Below are 16,511 nucleotides of genomic sequence, written 5' to 3' on the forward strand. Positions count from 1 at the left end.
TAATGTGTTAACGTATATAAAGCTCTTACATAAATATATGTAAATACAGATATGCAAAATGAGTACATAAATGTAATTAATGAATACACGTGAATGAGTAAGTATATATACTGTATAGTGCCTGGCACGTAGTGAACACCCCAGAAAAGCTGCTCTTAGGGGCTATATTATTGTTCTCATCTTTATTCTCAAATCTTTTCTTTCCTCCGTATAGCTATTGCCTGTCCTTGGTTTTGGTTGTTCGCGTGTGTATATCGAGGGAAGATCTGAGAATCATATTAATAGCTTCCCACATACTTACTCAGGGGATCCCAAGCAGGGTGAAGCAGGAGGAGCAGTTGAAGGGGGTGGATGAGGGAGAGAGAGGTGCCTTGGTGCTTGTCTGCTCTGTCAGGAACAGGTCAGGGCACCCTTGGAGGTGGGGGTTGGAATCCGCTTTGGGAGTAGATGATAGGTCCTTGTGGGGCTCTCAAGGTAGAAAGAAGGCTGGGTGTGTGTGGGAAGTGGAGCCTGGGTATTAGTAGTTGGGTGGGCTTCCCTGGTGGCTCTGATGGTAAGGAATCCGCCTGCAGTGCAGGAGACTGGGGTTTGATCACTGGGTGGGAAGATCCCGTCGAGGAGGGCATGGCAACCCACTCCAGCATTCTTGCCTGGAGAATCCCCATGGACAGAGGAGCCTGGCGGGCTACAGTCCATGGGGTGGCAAACAGTCGGACACACAGTAGGGCAGATGAAGACACACAGAGGTAGGTGGAGAACCAGGATAGATGGGAGAGCTGTGTGGACAGGAAGGGCTGCTAGATGCCTTTACCGCTGGGAACTATGGATCTGTCCCATGGGTCTGGGGTTAGTGGGCCTTTGGGGACATCGGGGAAAGAATTCCAAGCTAACTGTGGGAACAGAAGCCTGATTGCAGTGGACAGACGGGCTGAGTTGGGGGTGAGGAAAGGGAGGGAACATTCTTGGGGTCACTCCAGAAGTAGACTCTTTGTCCTGTGCTTCAGGGAAATGGCATTTTGCATTACAGAATTCTGCACTGTTGTATCATTGAACTTGTGCATGGAACCTTCTAGATGCACAGTGCAGAGGCAAGACGGGAGCAGTAGAGGCAGGTCAGGCTGGATGAGACTTGGATGACACCAAATAAAGTGGTTATTGCAGCCAAAGTATGATTTGGGCTCATATTTAAGTAATTAAAGTATATTTCATCCAGCTCCAAAGAAGGATAAGCCTTCTTTTTCGTAAACCAGACTAGTTTGGGACTCAGTGAGAATGGAGTAAAAGGAGGAAATTAGTTGAGTTTGGGTCTGTTTTATTATATGTACAATTTAAAAAAATAGTTCCTACTTTTTTATTCATTGTGTGCTTCTGTGTATCCTTTTTTTTTTTTTTTAAGGTGAGGACAGCAGCTTTGAGAGCGGTTCTGAAGCTGAATCTGGTGAGTTATCTGTGTATGTTTTTCTTTAATAACAGAATTCTAGTTAAACATGGACACCTTTATTTTTATTTTACTGTAAAGCCCATGTCACTGATATTGCTCGAGGACATAGTAATTACAAGTGTCCTTTTGGTGACGTACCGAAGAGTACTTATATGGTAAATAATTTCTAGTTGGCAAGTAAAGTGGCAAAACAGGATGAGCTGAGGAAGACAGACAGGAAATGGTTGCTATTAGTGAGGCAAACACTTCACCTATTCTTCCATTAGCCTGTGTGTTTTTTTCTTAGTTGTCATATGAATTTCATATGACATGATTTCAACCTTTTTTTTTTTTTTCCGTAGATAATGAAGAGGCAAAACCAGAAAAAACAAGTGAGTATATCCTTCCTTCTTCTGACTTTCTTTTTTGTTACTGAAAGGAAGAAAGAAGGATAGGCTTTGAGATTTTTAAGTTGCAAGTGGCTTGTTTATGATCTTTTTCTGTGTCAGATTGGGTTCAACACTGGGAAATGAATAAGCATTTTGAAAATTTGAGCTCAGTACACTTGGAATACAAGGGGTGTGTTCCTGGTCTTCGTGTGCGGCTTTGCTCTGCGGTTCCCAAAGGAGAAGAGATTGAGGGACTGACCAAAATCTACAGCCACAGCCTCTGCTTCCTCCCGTGGTGGGCACTGCTCACAGTTAATCACAGACTAGAGTGTTCACTGCTGAAAATGTGGTACCATATGTGGTTTAAAGTTTCTGGCTTGCTGTTCTGGCTGTTTATGAACAACTTGAGTCATGAAACCACTGTAAAGACATAGATTCTAAATATAAAATTTGCTTTTGGGCCAAAGTTTTGTGAAGAACTTAAGTTGCATGACTAAGCTTTTATTTTAACTGATTTTATTATGCTTTAGGATTTTTTTCCCTCCCAGTTCTTAGACTATTATCTGCTTATGAACACAAATACTATAACAAGGCAGTCAGGGGGTGTCTTTATAATATTTTAAAATAACTGAAGTCTTTTCACTCAGAAATCTTGTATTTAATCTAATTCTCTCTGCAGTTTCCCAGTGGGGAATCCATGAAGGTAACTGTAAGCTCCTTGCAGTCATGTTGTGTATAGATAAGAACCTGTAGTTATTTCTGTATCACACTTGTGGAGTAGATGTCACCATCTGATACCCATAAGGAATAATGTATACCAGCCTTCCTACTTCCAATCCTCCTTATACATAATAAGGATTATTTCATCCAATTAAATGCAATCAGAAGTCCAGCCTCCATAGATTGGACTAGAATAGAAATGAAGTCAGAGGCTGTGTCTTGGGATCACTTCTTTGTTGTCCCTGGTTAATAACTGAGTAAATGGCCATGGAGACACTGGATCCAGAGGCAGGGCCCCCAGGGTCCTGGCAGCCAGGTTTGGCCCAGGGCCTCATCAGGGTGGCAACCAGGTGGAAGGCATTAGGAGTCCATGAGGCTCAAGCTAGGCTCAGATTTGGATGGGAGGCTGGAGTCAGTGCTGTCAGACAGGGCACATGTAGGTCAGGAGCCGCTGGACCTGGCCCTTGGCCATATGAGACACCTGGATGTCCAGGGCTGTCCACAGGGCCCTGCCTTTCCCCAAGGTTATTCTCTTTGTTAAAAGACCTTTTATCCTCCACCTTGGGGAAGAGGTCAAAAAGATACCCCCCATTCACCTCCATTCTGAGGTCAGATGGGAGGACCAAATAGGCTACCCTGGGTTGCTTGCTTCTCTGTGGGTGGGCCAACTGGCCGTGCAGGCCCACCCATCATCCTTCTGATTGGATATACCTTCTATTGTGAGCCCTGAAGTCACCTGAATCACATGGATTAAAGAGAAGCCGAGAATTATGTATTGGAGAGAAGTGCATCAGTTTCTCTGCTTTGGCTGGGAAGACCTGCTGGAAGACTGTGCTGGGCAGTTAGGCTTCTCTAACAACTTTCGTTTTCTCAGCTCCCCAGGCAAATAGCAAGACACAAAAACATGGTATGTGGATGAAATGCAGTGTAGATGATCAGATCAGATCAGATCAGTCGCTTAGTCATGTCCGACTCTTTGTGACCCCATGAATCGCAGCACGCCAGGGCTCCCTGTCCATCACCAACTCCCGGAGTTCACTGAGACTCACGTCCATCGAGTCAGTGATGCCATCCAGCCATCTCATCCTCTGTCGTCCCCTTCTCCTCCTGCTCCCAATCCCTCCCAGCATCAGAGTCTTTTCCGGTGAGTCAACTCTTCACATGAGGTGGCCAAAGTACTGGAGTTTAAGCTTTAGCAGCATTCCTTCCGAAGAACACCCAGGGCTGATCTCCTTCAGAATGGACTGGTTGGATCTCCTTGCAGTCCAAGGGACTCTCAAGAGTCTTCTCCAATACCACAGTTCAAAAGCATCAATTCTTCGGCGCTCAGGCTTCTTCACAGTCCAACTCTCACATCCATACATGACCACAGGAAAAACCATAACCTTGACTAGACGAACCTTTGTTGGCAAAGTAATGTCTCTGCTTTTGAATAGAATATTTAGAATTTTATTATGCTTTTTAGGATAGCGGCTGTGGAATAAGGTTGAAAGATTTTCTGGTGCAGGACTTGGATCGGTGTTTCAGAACCTTCAGATCTATGGTATTCTGAGTCCAGAATTCTGAATACGTTTAGTTTCTATTTTCTATTTCATTTTAATGCTGTTTTTAAAATCTGGTTCTGTCTTTCAACCCCTGGTCTCCATGTGATGTCCTGAGAGCAGGCAGCTTGTGTAGCAAGGACTGGAGCCAGGGTCCTGGGTGGGCAGAGAGGGGGTCCACTGCTTCTGGGCATTGGTGGTGGCCTGGACCTTCCACGTGTGCTCAAGATGCCTGTCTCACTAATGGGACTCATCCTCCCAAAGGTTGTTCAGATCTTTCAAATATAAAACCAAGTATTCAACACATTAGATCATCTCCCAAGTGAAGGGTTATTGTCTGCTTCAGAATTATTAATGTTTTTGAGTTTCACACATCACCATAGCAAAATAATAGCACTCACTGACTGCTTGCTGAGTGCCAGGCGCAATCCCTACCTATAATTTAATTTTCTGTCTTTCTGGGGAGTGGTATTACGTTAACTCTCATTTAACAGATGAGGAAAGTAATAGACAAAGATTTCATACGTAACTAAGCCTAAACTTATAAACCAGTATCTGGTGTAGATAATAGGAAGATTCACCACTGTTCCCTTTCATAATGTATTTTTGTATTCTGTGATTCTAGTCATTCAGAAAATGAACACTTACCAGGCCCTGGGATTACAGTCCTTGTGAAACTTACATTCTAGTGGGGAGAGAGACAGGAAGCAGAAACACTGAGCTTATCATGTGCGAGGTGGTGAGCAGTGCCCTGATGAAAATGAAAGGGGGAAGAGATGTGTCAGGGAGAGGGGTGGTACGTCATGAAAGCCTCTCTGATAAGGTGATATTTGAGCAGAGACGACAGGGATGTGACTGGGTGAGCAGTGTGAATATTCAGCCTGGGAGACGGTGAGTGCAAAGGGCCTGAGGCAGGAGCATGCTTTGGTGTGGAGAGTGGTTCAGAGTGACTTGAGGGCAGTAAATGCAGGGAGGCTGACCAGAGACGAGTAGTGGGGAGCCAATGGAAAGAGTCTACATGCTAAATCAGACACTCTTACAAGACAGTTACAGCTTAAACATGCCTAAAATCAGACATCAGTTCCTCTCTTACTGCTCTGCTCATCTCTAACTATACTAAGCTGAAGGGCTGATGCCAGTCAGGCTTTGTCTTGGGGATATCAACTCCAGCTTAGTTCCCGACTTCTGACCACTCTGAGGGACTCTTCATTGGGGCCTGCGGCTGTCCAGCCTGAGACACTGGTCTAGCCGAGGAGTGACTGGTGAAGAGTTTGTCCATGGCCACCTGCGCCCTGAGCTCTCTTTGTCTTCACAGATGGGAAACTAGGAGAGTCTTCCACCGAGGAAGCGTCTGCTCAGGGTAAGAGTGAGGCAGTGCCCTTGCCCTCTTATCTTCTCTGATGTATCCTGTTCACCCTGTGCCTGTGTGAGATGAGAGAGCTATTGTTTCAGTGTCAAAAGATCAGCTAAAGACTTAATGTGCCAAAGTAGGGTGCATGGAAACTTTCACATTCAAGCTTATTTTCCTGCTTTATACCAGGGGTCCCCAACCCCTGGGCCACTGTCTGGTACCATTAGGAGCCGGGCCACACAGCAGGAGGTGAGCGGTGAGCTAGCGAGCAAAGCCTCATCTGTATTTACAGCCACTTCCCGTTGCTTGCGTTACCGCCTGAGTGCCACCTCCTGTCAGAGCAGCGGTGGGACAAGATTCTCATGGGAATACAGACCCTACTGTGAACTGCCCATGGAACTAGGTTGCCCACTCCTTGTGAGACTTTAATGCCTAATGATCCGATTCTGCCATGTGATGTGTTGTATAAGTATTTCATTATATATCACAATGTCATAAAAATAGAAATGAAGTACACAATAAATGTAATGCACTTGAATAATCCCAAAACACCCCCCCCACTGCACCCCCTCTACCGCCCCCCGTCCTACCATCCCCCAGTCCATGGAAAAACTGTCTTCTGTGAAACCAGTCCCTCGTGCCAAAAAGTTTGGAAACTGCTGCCTTATACCTACAGCGAGACTCAAAAACGGAAAGTGTCTTGTATCACCGAATCCACTCAAAGAGATGTTTCATATACGTTTAAGGTTCCTGTTGGGCTTGCCCGGTGGCTTAAAGATAAAGAGTCTGCCTGCAGTGCAGGAGACACAGGTTCAATCTCTGGGTCGGGACAATCTTCTGGAGCAGGAAATGACAACCCACTCCAGTATTCTTGCCTGGAGAATCCCACGGACAGCGAACCTGGCAGGCCTCAGTCTGTAGGGTCACAAAGAGTTGGACACGACTGAAGTGATTTAGCACAAAGTTCCTATTGGTTGTGAAGCTGGGTGTGGGGGGTGGGGCTTAACTGATTTACCCTGTGACTGACTTATGCCAATACATGTGTGACAATATCTGTTACAGTTGAAGAATGGGAGGATAAAGAATTGCCCACACAGCATTATAATTCAGGTATGAATTTACATTCTCCAAAATAGTCTCATTATTGCTTGAGGGGTCCTATATCTTTGAATTTTGTGATATGGTCATATCATATATATTTGTCAAAAAAATTTTGTCCAAAAATGCCAGTCACATTCCTGTAAGTAAAATTTTTTTCTCTATCATTTAGAATCTAATAAAATCCAATCTCACTGTGAACACTGTAATGCTGAAAATGTAAGTATGTTTTTAATTATAAAGGATGATTCTTTAATTTGCTTTATTGAAGAAAATGACATTTACATATGTGTTATATCTGTGCTTTTTCTCCAGAAACACAATGAACTGGTGACCCCCAGGCTTCTTTCCCGAGGACAGTTTTTGTGAGTCATTGGGAATACAGGAGACATGATACCATTCGTAATTTATCTGTCTATGTAAAAATAACCCCAAGTTGGGGAAACACAAAACAGCATAACTTAACTTCGCACATTTTATGTACTTTCTTGGATTGTTTTCTTTATATATATATATATAATTTTATTTATTTGTTTTGGCTGTGCCGAGTCTTTGTTGCTGTGGGCTTTTCTCTAGTTGCGAGGAGTGGGGGCTACTCTTCTGTGGCACACGGGCTTAGTTGCTCCGAGGTAGGTGGGATCTTCCCGGATCAGAAATCAAACCCGTGTCTCTTGCATTGGCAGGAGGCTTCTTTACTACTGAGCCACCAGGGAAAGCGTTAGATTGTTTCCTTTGATTGTGATGCTGCTTCAAAATGTCGTGGAGTTCCCTCAGTGCTTTTGAGTGAAATTAAACAACAACAAAAAAATGAATTAAAAAAAATTTTTTTAAGAAATCCTCTCCTAAACAAACATCAGGACTTGACAGGTGTTCTTATCTATCCAATACAGGCTGAAGGTGGATGGAGAGGGAACTTACCAGTGCACGGAGACTGGTCTGATATTTGAGGTTAACGGGAAAGTTGATATCAAGTATTGCGTCTTGTCCTGGAGCAAATATTCAGACCTCATTGTGAAGCCCTGGGCCGTCGGTGGACCCTTGTTTGATGTTAAATGTGACCCGCTCTGTCTTACCTCCATTCAGTTTCCACATTCCCTCTGCTTGGGTCGTGAGTATTTGTTTGCTAAAAGTTTAATTGGCGTGTGCATGTGTGGACGTGTGAGAGTATATGTGCAACACATGCAATGCCCAGAACACTAATTCAGCTTCATGTGTTGACAGACCGAGATGCCAACATGACGTTCAAAGTCTTCCATGTTAAAAGTACTGGGGCCTCATTAGAATATACTGTGGACCATTCTGCAACCCACGTCAAATGGCGTGTGAGCTCTCTTTCTCCTGTGGGACCCGTTGTTCAAAGCGAAGAGACGGTATTCCACCACGGGGCAGTGATTCTGTACAAAGCCATCGACCATAACCCGTCCTTGTCTTTTCGAGTGTATGTAGCAACCAATAATGAATCCTTCATCAAGGTAAGGCCAATGAAAGTGAATACTAAATGTTGCATACTGTGTGTTCAGACTTTATACAAGGTCTGGGTGATGTCTGTTGATCTAAGATCCGGGTGTCTCTGTTGATTTAATTGTCTCCCTATGGTGGGTCTGATGTCATGCTCACTCACAGAAGTTATAAGATCAGTGCCAGGTCCTCAGAGCCATGGAGCATGGGTATTATACACCTGAACACCATTGGGAGGAGAGCAGATAGGAAAATAGCTCTCTAGAGGTGGGTGTGGCATGACCCAGCAGGCCTGGCCTTGGAGACGGTTGCCTGGAGAACAACCAAGGCCATCTGTTCTCTACAGCCTTGCTGCTGAACATGTGACTTGGGGACCAGGGAACCAGGAGCGGCTGGTTGCCATCAGCAAGGGTGCTCCTTAAAATGCCAAATCTCAGCACCACCCCGACCTGCAGACTCAGCGCCTACCCTGTTTAGTATTCCCAGGTGACTGGGACATTACAGTTGGCGAGGCACCTGCTCTGGATACACTGGGGGGCCATTTCAGGTCTTTGGGTCAAATGTAGGGAGACTGGAGATTCCTCCTTGGCTTAAAGCTCTGCCAGTAAGACACACCTCATTCCAGAGTAATTTTTTGGATAAAAGTTGACGTTTGGTTCATGGGTTCAACATTCTGGGTTTTGTAGCAGCAAATATTCATGAAGCACCCAATATGTTTAAGGTAGAATGACCTGAGGGGAAGGGTTTGGATATTTGTAATGGAACCTGTTTGCCAGAATGCAGAATAAATCTATGTTGTTTAGCCTAGGTTCTGAACTATATCATTGAAAACAGAGGATTGAATCTCCTTTTATACCCTGACTCACTGTCAATACAGTTATAATGACTTAGAGGTGGGTGGAACACTGACAAAAGATAAAGCAGTGACTCAAAATTATCCTTTCAGATTCAAAATCAGGGTTTAACAGATGTGGAAAAAAATTAAGCATTCAGTTCAGTTCAGTCGCTCAGTCGTGTCTAACTCTGCAACCCCATGAACCGCAGCATGCCAGGCCTCCCTATCCATCACCAACTGCCAGAGTTTACCCAAACCCATGTCCATTGAGTCGGTGATGCCATCCAATCATCTCATCCTCTGTCGTCCCGTTCTTCTCCTGCCCGCAATCTTTCCCAGCATCAGGGTCTTTTCAAATGAGTCAGCTCTTCACATCAGGTGGCCAAAGCATTGGAGTTTCAGCTTCAACATCAGTCCTTCCAATGAACACCCAGGACTGATCTCCTTCAGAATGGACTGGTTGGATCTCCTTGCAGTCCAAGGGACTCTCAAGAGTCTTCTCCAACACCACAATTCAAAAGCATCAATTCTTCAGCGCTCAGCCTTCTTTATAGTCCAACTCTCAACATCCATGCATGACTACTGGAAAAACCATAGCCTCGACTAGATGGACCTTTGTTGACAGAGTAATGTCTCTGCTTTTGAATATGCTGTCTAGGTTGGTCCTAAGTTTCCTTCCAAGGAAGCGTCTTTTAATTTCATGGCTGCAGTCACCATCTGCAGTGATTTTGGAGCCCAGAAAAATAAAGTCTGACACTGTTTCCACTGTTTCCCCATCTGTTTGCGATGAAGTGATGCCATGATCTTCGTTTTCTGAATGTTGAGCTTTAAGCCAACTTTTTCACTCTCCTCTTTCACTTTCATAAAGAGGCTCTTTAGTTCTTCTTCACTTTCTGCCCTAAGGGTGGTGTCATCTGCATATCTGAGGTTATTGATATTTCTCCCGGCAATCTTGATTCCAGCTTGTGCTTCCTCCAACCCAGCATTTCTCATGATGTACTCTGCATATAAGTTAAATAAGCAGGGTGACAATATACAGCCTTGACGTACTCCTTTTCCTATTTGGAACCAGTCTGTTCCATGTCCAGTTTTAACTGTTGCTTCCTGACCTGCGTACAGGTTTCCCAAGAGACAGGTCAGGTGGTCTGGTACTCCCATCTCCTTCAGAATTTTCCAGTTTATTGTGATCGACACAGCTATTGTAAAGTATACTATTTTGTGAATTATAATTTGAGTTACAGAATTTATATCAAGCTACCCACTCCCAGTGGTTTTAGGTTGTATTATTTGCATGCTTTAAAAATGTTATATGGATTATAACTAGCAATATGTATTAAAGTGTAAAAACTTTAAGTAATAGATTTTTTTGTTTCCTCCTAAGAAAGTAAAATATGCTTCCTGTAATCTCACTAAAGATAATACTTTCAGTTGGGAAAGTAGCCTTCAAAGTGGTATAAAAATAACTGCACCTAAAGTATAATTCTTGGAGGAGGAAATGGCAACCCACTCCAGTATTCTTGCTTAGAAAATCCCATGGACAGAGGAGCCTGGTGGACTATAGCCCATGGGATCACAAAGAGTTGGATATGACTGAGCGACTGAACACACATACATGTAAAGTAGAATTAGTATAGATTTGGAAAAAGCACTATTATTTAATGAACCTTATATTTTAAAAGTAAATTCAGTTAACTGAAAGAGCATTATCCAGACTTCCTGGGAAGCTGGGGTCAGGAGCTGATTACATCAGCAGATGTGGAGAAGGCTGCCATCAGGACAATGGAGAGCGTGGCATGGGGAAGGCAGGATATCCTTCCTGGCTAGTGTTTTATTTTTATGCCTTCTCCAGTTGATTTTTTTTTTTCCTGTGTAGGAAAAGATTTCCTTGAACTCTGTTTCAAGAAACCTAAATTTCATATTCAGCCATACAGCTACTTTACCAAGGGAGCTTGGGCCAGAGATTACATTCACCTCTTGGGGAGCATTGGAACAAGACATGTAAAATCGGGGTCCCCTCTAGGGCCACATCAGAAAGAGAGTTAATGACAGCAAGGATGGGGACATATCAAGTGTGGGGCAGAGACAAACTTTGAGTCAGCTGGAACCACTTCTAGTAAAAGAGGTGCTCTCTGTTCACATGATGGGTGTGGAATTAGTGCCCATGTGTAGTGCAAGTGCTCATGTAATGTTCTCAGACCCTTCAGAAGCAAATTGGTGGTGCCACACAGGGTGTAAGTGACACTTCTGGCTGTAGCGTTTTTGTGGGAAGAAGTTGGGCTACGTGACCGATGCGTAGAACAAAGATGTCTCAACTTCTGGGCCTTTACCCCTTGTGATCACTGTGGGACATCCTCCCTGGCTGTCATGTCTGTAGGAGGACGTGAAAATAATACAGCTGGCACACGCACTGCCCGGTTCTTGACTTCGACTCTCACAGTTGTTGGTGATGGATTTCAAAACCCAGACCTATTTCCACCTTTAGGATATTTCCAAGTCTGTAAAGCACTCCTCTAAGAAATTCATGAAAATCGACAAGCCTCCGGTTTGCCAGAAGTTGCTGCAGAATGGGAAGAAGTACAGGCTGATCAGTGAGCCAGAAGCTGAGATCACCCCAGAGGTAGACACTGTAAAAAATCAACTTGGCATAGCAGTGTGGGGAGCGTGTAGATTTCTTAGATACAGCATTTTGAAGATATTTAAAAATAATGCATTTTGTTCTCCTTTTTATTTCCCAGTGTCTAAGAAAGCAGTTGTTTTGTTAAACTTGCAGTTTATTCCAAAGATGCTGTTGAATTTCAGGGTTCATCTGCAGTCATCAAAAAAGTAGACTCTTCATTTCTCTTTCCCTTTGAAAAGGTTTTCAGTTTTCTTGCATTTTAAATTAAGTTATTAAAATAATTTTAGCTTCAAAGGAATACAAAACTTAAGTTTAAGTCATGCAAAGCATTAAAGGTTAATGGAAAAGAGTTGCTAATAAAGGATATTGGGCTTTTCCCACTGGAAGGCGTTTGAAAAGTAGTTATGGGAATAAATTGTTAGATTTGAAGCATTCACTGTGCACACCACGACACTTGTAAGCAATTTTGGCTTGTCGGAAATGACTTAGTTATTTTTAAAGTTTATTTTCATTATGTGCCCTGGGTGTATGCCATAGCTTATCTAGTCTGGACATCTGCATGGAAATTCCTTTTGTCTACCTCCTTTGTCTGTTTTGCAGTTTATGAAAAGTTGAAAACATGTTTTTTTTCCATTAAATTAAAAGTGGGAGGCAAGAGAGCTAATGGCAATGGTCCATATTGCGTTGTTTTATTATGTTGGTATTATCAGGGCCTTGTGCCCTGTAGAAGCAATCAGGTTGATCAGGACAGCCTTCCTTTTCAGTTTCAAAGCATTTCTGCACAAGCTTTGAACCATTTAGCCATACAGTAACACGGCTGAGGAAACCAGTGTGCAAAGCAGGCGGGTGCTCTGCCCAGCCACACATGTGAGCAGAGCTTGCCCACGGCTTTGACTACCTTGGCTCCTGAAGCTACCATCTCCCCACTGGGATCTGAGAGGTTGATTTTCATCCCTTCCACACGGATCAGGCCCCAGCAGGTGGCACATCAAGAGACTCATGAGACTCAAACTGCAGCCTTGTCTGGGCGGTGGGACTAAATGAGAAGGGTGTGCTTTTGAGTGTGAATTTCCCTGGGGAGCTTAAAAAAAAAATTCGGTGGCCTGGGTCCCACCTCCAGAGATGCTGACTTAATTGGTCTGGGAATGGCCCAGGCATTGGACTTGTTAAAGCTCCCACGGTGACTATAATGTGCTGCCAAGGTTAAGAACCACTAGGAGAGGGAAGAATACATATTGAATGGGTGGCTGTTCCCAGAAAGAGACCGAGGGGATCCCAGGAGTTGTTTCTTACAAAAGATGTTGATAGCTAGAGGGCTTTAAACGGTCTGCATTCTAGTCGTAGTTAGTCATGTAGTTAGTGCATAGACTGTCACTAACTGTGGGCTCCCTCTTAACCAAATTTCTGGCCTATAAAATGGGGATAATCTCCCAAGATTGCTGTAAGGATCATATAAAGTAATGGTTTGGGGCACTCCTGAGAGTTGTAAAACTCCGTGTAAATATAAGGTGTCTTATTAGTTTTATACCATTAATGATTTGCTTAACTGACATCAATGTGCCTATTACCAGCCAGCCTGATAAGAGCTAAAAATTAAAAAATAAGTAAGGCACAGTCTTTTCCCTCAAAGATGCCAGTGTGGTGCGGGATATGCTCCATTCATGTAGAGAAATAATGTTACTATAACGTGGTGTTCCTTTAGAGACGAGGACCAAGTGCGGTGGGTTTCCAGGAAGGCTTTCTCGTGGGTGCTGTTGGCTCTGGGCTTGGATTCCAGAGAGACGAGCTTGGGAGAGACGAGCTTTCCCAGGCTGTCCTGGGAGAGGTGGCCCCAGGTGCCTAAGGAGGGCACGGGACCCTGCAGCTGGGCTGAGCCCCAGGAGAGTTCTGGGGAAATGAACCTGGAGGGATTTAGGAGAGTGGGATTAGGGGAGCTGCTGTCTCAGCTTTGTAGACCTTGGTGACTGACCCTTGGAAGGTTAGGAGGATAATACTAGTGACTTGGAACAGAAAGGAAGAGGAACAGACTAAGAGCATTAGTTTGTGATGGTGACCGCCAGTGCAGTTCACTGATGTTTTTTTAAAGATGTATTTCTTGCTAGCCAGTCTGGAGAGAAGCAGAGGCACGGGAAGCCAGGAGACAGTCTGAATAGTGGTTAAGAGCTCAGACTTTGGAGTCACAGGCATGAATTCCAATTCCAGTTCCACCACTTAGATGTGGACTTGGGCAAATTCGTTCACTTCTCTGGGATCCTTTATGCATAAAATAGTGATAAAAGGATTTGTTGGGGGAAGGTGGTGTTCAGTGAGGGAATGTGGACACAACACTGCACGTAGTTCTGTAAATGTGAAATCAGTTGGACAGATCAGAGAATGATCTAAGAGAAAGGTGCTGAGGAGCTTAAAGCACCTGGGAGAGGGTGGCTGATGGTTGAGCACAGGTTCCATTTGGGGAACATGAAATGTTGGAAGTCAGGAAAGGGCCGAAAAGTTACACTTTGGAAAGCAAGGGCCATGGGACTAGAAGCTTCAATGAGGTGGAAAACAGTTCTCACTAAGAGTAAGGAGGGGCTGAAAGCGGGAGAGTGAGAGGAGGTGTGGTTAAGGAGTGGATTTACAAGGTCAGAATTTCAGTGGGTGTCCACTGAAGCACTAACCCTTCTCATTGCCTTTATTCCTTATCTGATGTTTTATGTTGTTAATTAATGCAACTTGTAAATTTAAGAAAACCACTTTTTTTTTTTTTTTAAGGAAATTGAATTTGTGGATGGTTCACTTTTAAAATTGAAAAGTTATATTGAAGTGTATCTGGAGCAACCAGTGGAGTTTAAATTACTCTTGGTTGAAATGGATTCTGAGGAAATTGTATGGAAAGCAAAACTGAGAGAGTGTGAGTATCTTGTATCTTGAATTAAAACTCTGTTTGGCAGGTGGGGGGTTGGGGAGGGTTGGGGGGAGTGGCTCGGGTGGAAAGCAAATAGAGTACTCATCTGTCCCATCATCATAACATCAAAAAATTTGATTAAGAGAAGCAGAGGCCCCAGTTCTTGGGACAGACGTGCCGGCTCTGGTTCTCAGGCCCGCACCGTCAAATCCCCACACTCAGCAGGTGCACAGAGCCCATATTTGCTATTGAGGCTTTCTACTCCAGAAATAAAACCCAATCTAATCCATTTGGGATTCTGTCCTAGGTTAAGCCGGAAGCTTTTGTATAGGTGTGATTCCTGTTCTCAATATTATACCCTTAAATTAGCCAGTTTGAAACAGGCCCTTTTATCCAAACTACAGTTACTTACCCAGAGGAGTCCTAGTTTTGGGATTCTGTATTGGGGATTGTATTATTTAATTTGCTCAAATAAGTGAACCTGAAAGATGTTACTTTTTAATCATAGCAAATGCCTCAGTAATAAAGATATTTAATATGTAGCAACCTGAATAACAGATGTTCTTCCAGACTAAGTCTCTTTGCAGTTTTAAAGACCACCTTTTAAGACTCTTTTTAAAACTTACTTAATAATATTCTGCCTCATAAGATGGTTCTGGTTTCTATTATTTTGGGGAGGCCTATCCTAACGATGAACAGAAATTGCCCATCACTCATAAGATGTTTTCACTCAAGCGACCTGTGGAAGGCCTGCCCAACATGTAGGCATCTGTTAGAGCAGGGCTGAACTCATGGGGCAGGTGGTGTCAAATCATAATGAAGTTTCTGCAAAGAACCCACTAAGTATATATAATGATAATACATATATGAGATTCTTTTACGATTTGTGCGTGTGTGTGTGTTAGTCGCTTAGCCATGTCTGACTTTTTGTGACCCCATGGACTGTAGACCACCAGACTCCTCTGTCCATGGACTTCTCCAGTCAAGAATACTGGAGTGGGGTACATATAAATACACTTAAAATTTAAAGATGTTATTTATTTTTTAAAAATGTTTAAGGCTTCCTTCTCCATATGGCACATGATGTCAATGTTCTATTTATAGTAGTTTTAGATTTAGAGAAATATGGAAGGAATGACATTTCACCTGACCTCTGGGTGTGGCAGATACCATGCCAGCAGTGTGCAGATGACTGAAATATGGGAGACACTGGTCCCACCAGACATGCTGGAAGGAGTTCAAGCTCAGGGTATTTGCATACATACCAAGTTAAAACCCGCATTTGAATTTGAGAGAGATTACCAAAACCCTAGAGCTTCACGTGCTTTCACACATCGATGCTTTAATTCCAATTTCATACCACTTTTCCAACTGCTGCTTATTGTACCTTAACAGGTGACTGGGTTCAGCATCATCAGAACCAGAACATTTCAAAAAGCAGCACAAGTGGTAAGTGCTTGTAAGTGGACATTAAACTCGTCTCTTCCTTCCATCCACTAGAATTTTCATTCTGCTTTGCAAATCCAGTAATGTTCAGGATCTGTTAAGTGTTCCATAACTCTTAATTATCTGAATGAGCTTTGAATCCTTTTTTAATTTGTTCTGTCAGAATGATGATTTTAAAATGATTTTTTAAAAGTTCAGCTTAAAGATGGGTGGATAATAAAACCATAAGGGAAAGCCAATTTGTTGTTGTTTTTTTTTTTAAAGGTAACAGGCGACGAAAAATGAGTAGCAGCTTACCTGATGAGATGGTCTATGATAAAAGAATGAAGCAGATTGACAGTTCAGGTTTGTAAACATGTCCTCTGTGGCTCTCAGTCGCTTCCTCTAGTCTCCCCCAGGATGTTCATCTGACACATGTTCTCCTTGGGTCAGTCTTCCTGGAGCCATATCCCAGGTGTGCCTGCTCTCCCCCTGGGTCCAAGCTTCTCGGGCCTGGATAAAGGTCCTAGGTGGTCTGCCCCAGCCTACTTTTCCACCTTGACTGCCTCCTCCTCCCGTGCACTTGGTGAAAGTAGAAGTGGGGTCAAGGGAAGGTCTTGCAGCCTGTAGGGTCAGTGGCCGCGGCTTGTCCATCTCTGCACTTCCTACAGCACTGAGCCTGCGGCCTCTAATGTAGAAGATAAAGAGCATTCACTGAAGAAGTGAATAATGAATGTCCGTGTGTGCATTCACTGGCTTCCCAGTTATTCACT

General features: G+C 43.6%; 1 protein-coding gene across 1 annotated transcript in view; it reads left to right on the forward strand.

The window, feature by feature from the left end:
• Positions 1-16,511, forward strand: part of LOC113898048 — a 42,207-nt gene that overhangs the window by 20,033 nt on the left and 5,663 nt on the right. Inside the window, exons 5-16 of the mRNA XM_027550851.1 lie at positions 1,397-1,438; positions 1,783-1,812; positions 5,386-5,430; positions 6,484-6,531; positions 6,692-6,738; positions 6,835-6,884; positions 7,410-7,627; positions 7,741-7,991; positions 11,295-11,429; positions 14,181-14,319; positions 15,709-15,762; positions 16,024-16,104. Coding sequence (XP_027406652.1) covers positions 1,397-1,438; positions 1,783-1,812; positions 5,386-5,430; positions 6,484-6,531; positions 6,692-6,738; positions 6,835-6,884; positions 7,410-7,627; positions 7,741-7,991; positions 11,295-11,429; positions 14,181-14,319; positions 15,709-15,762; positions 16,024-16,104 — 1,140 coding nt within the window. The remainder of the gene's footprint in view (positions 1-1,396; positions 1,439-1,782; positions 1,813-5,385; positions 5,431-6,483; positions 6,532-6,691; positions 6,739-6,834; positions 6,885-7,409; positions 7,628-7,740; positions 7,992-11,294; positions 11,430-14,180; positions 14,320-15,708; positions 15,763-16,023; positions 16,105-16,511) is intronic.

The sequence above is a fragment of the Bos indicus x Bos taurus genome, chromosome 1 (assembly GCF_003369695.1).
Source record: "Bos indicus x Bos taurus breed Angus x Brahman F1 hybrid chromosome 1, Bos_hybrid_MaternalHap_v2.0, whole genome shotgun sequence".
Classification (NCBI taxonomy): Eukaryota; Metazoa; Chordata; class Mammalia; order Artiodactyla; family Bovidae; genus Bos; species Bos indicus x Bos taurus.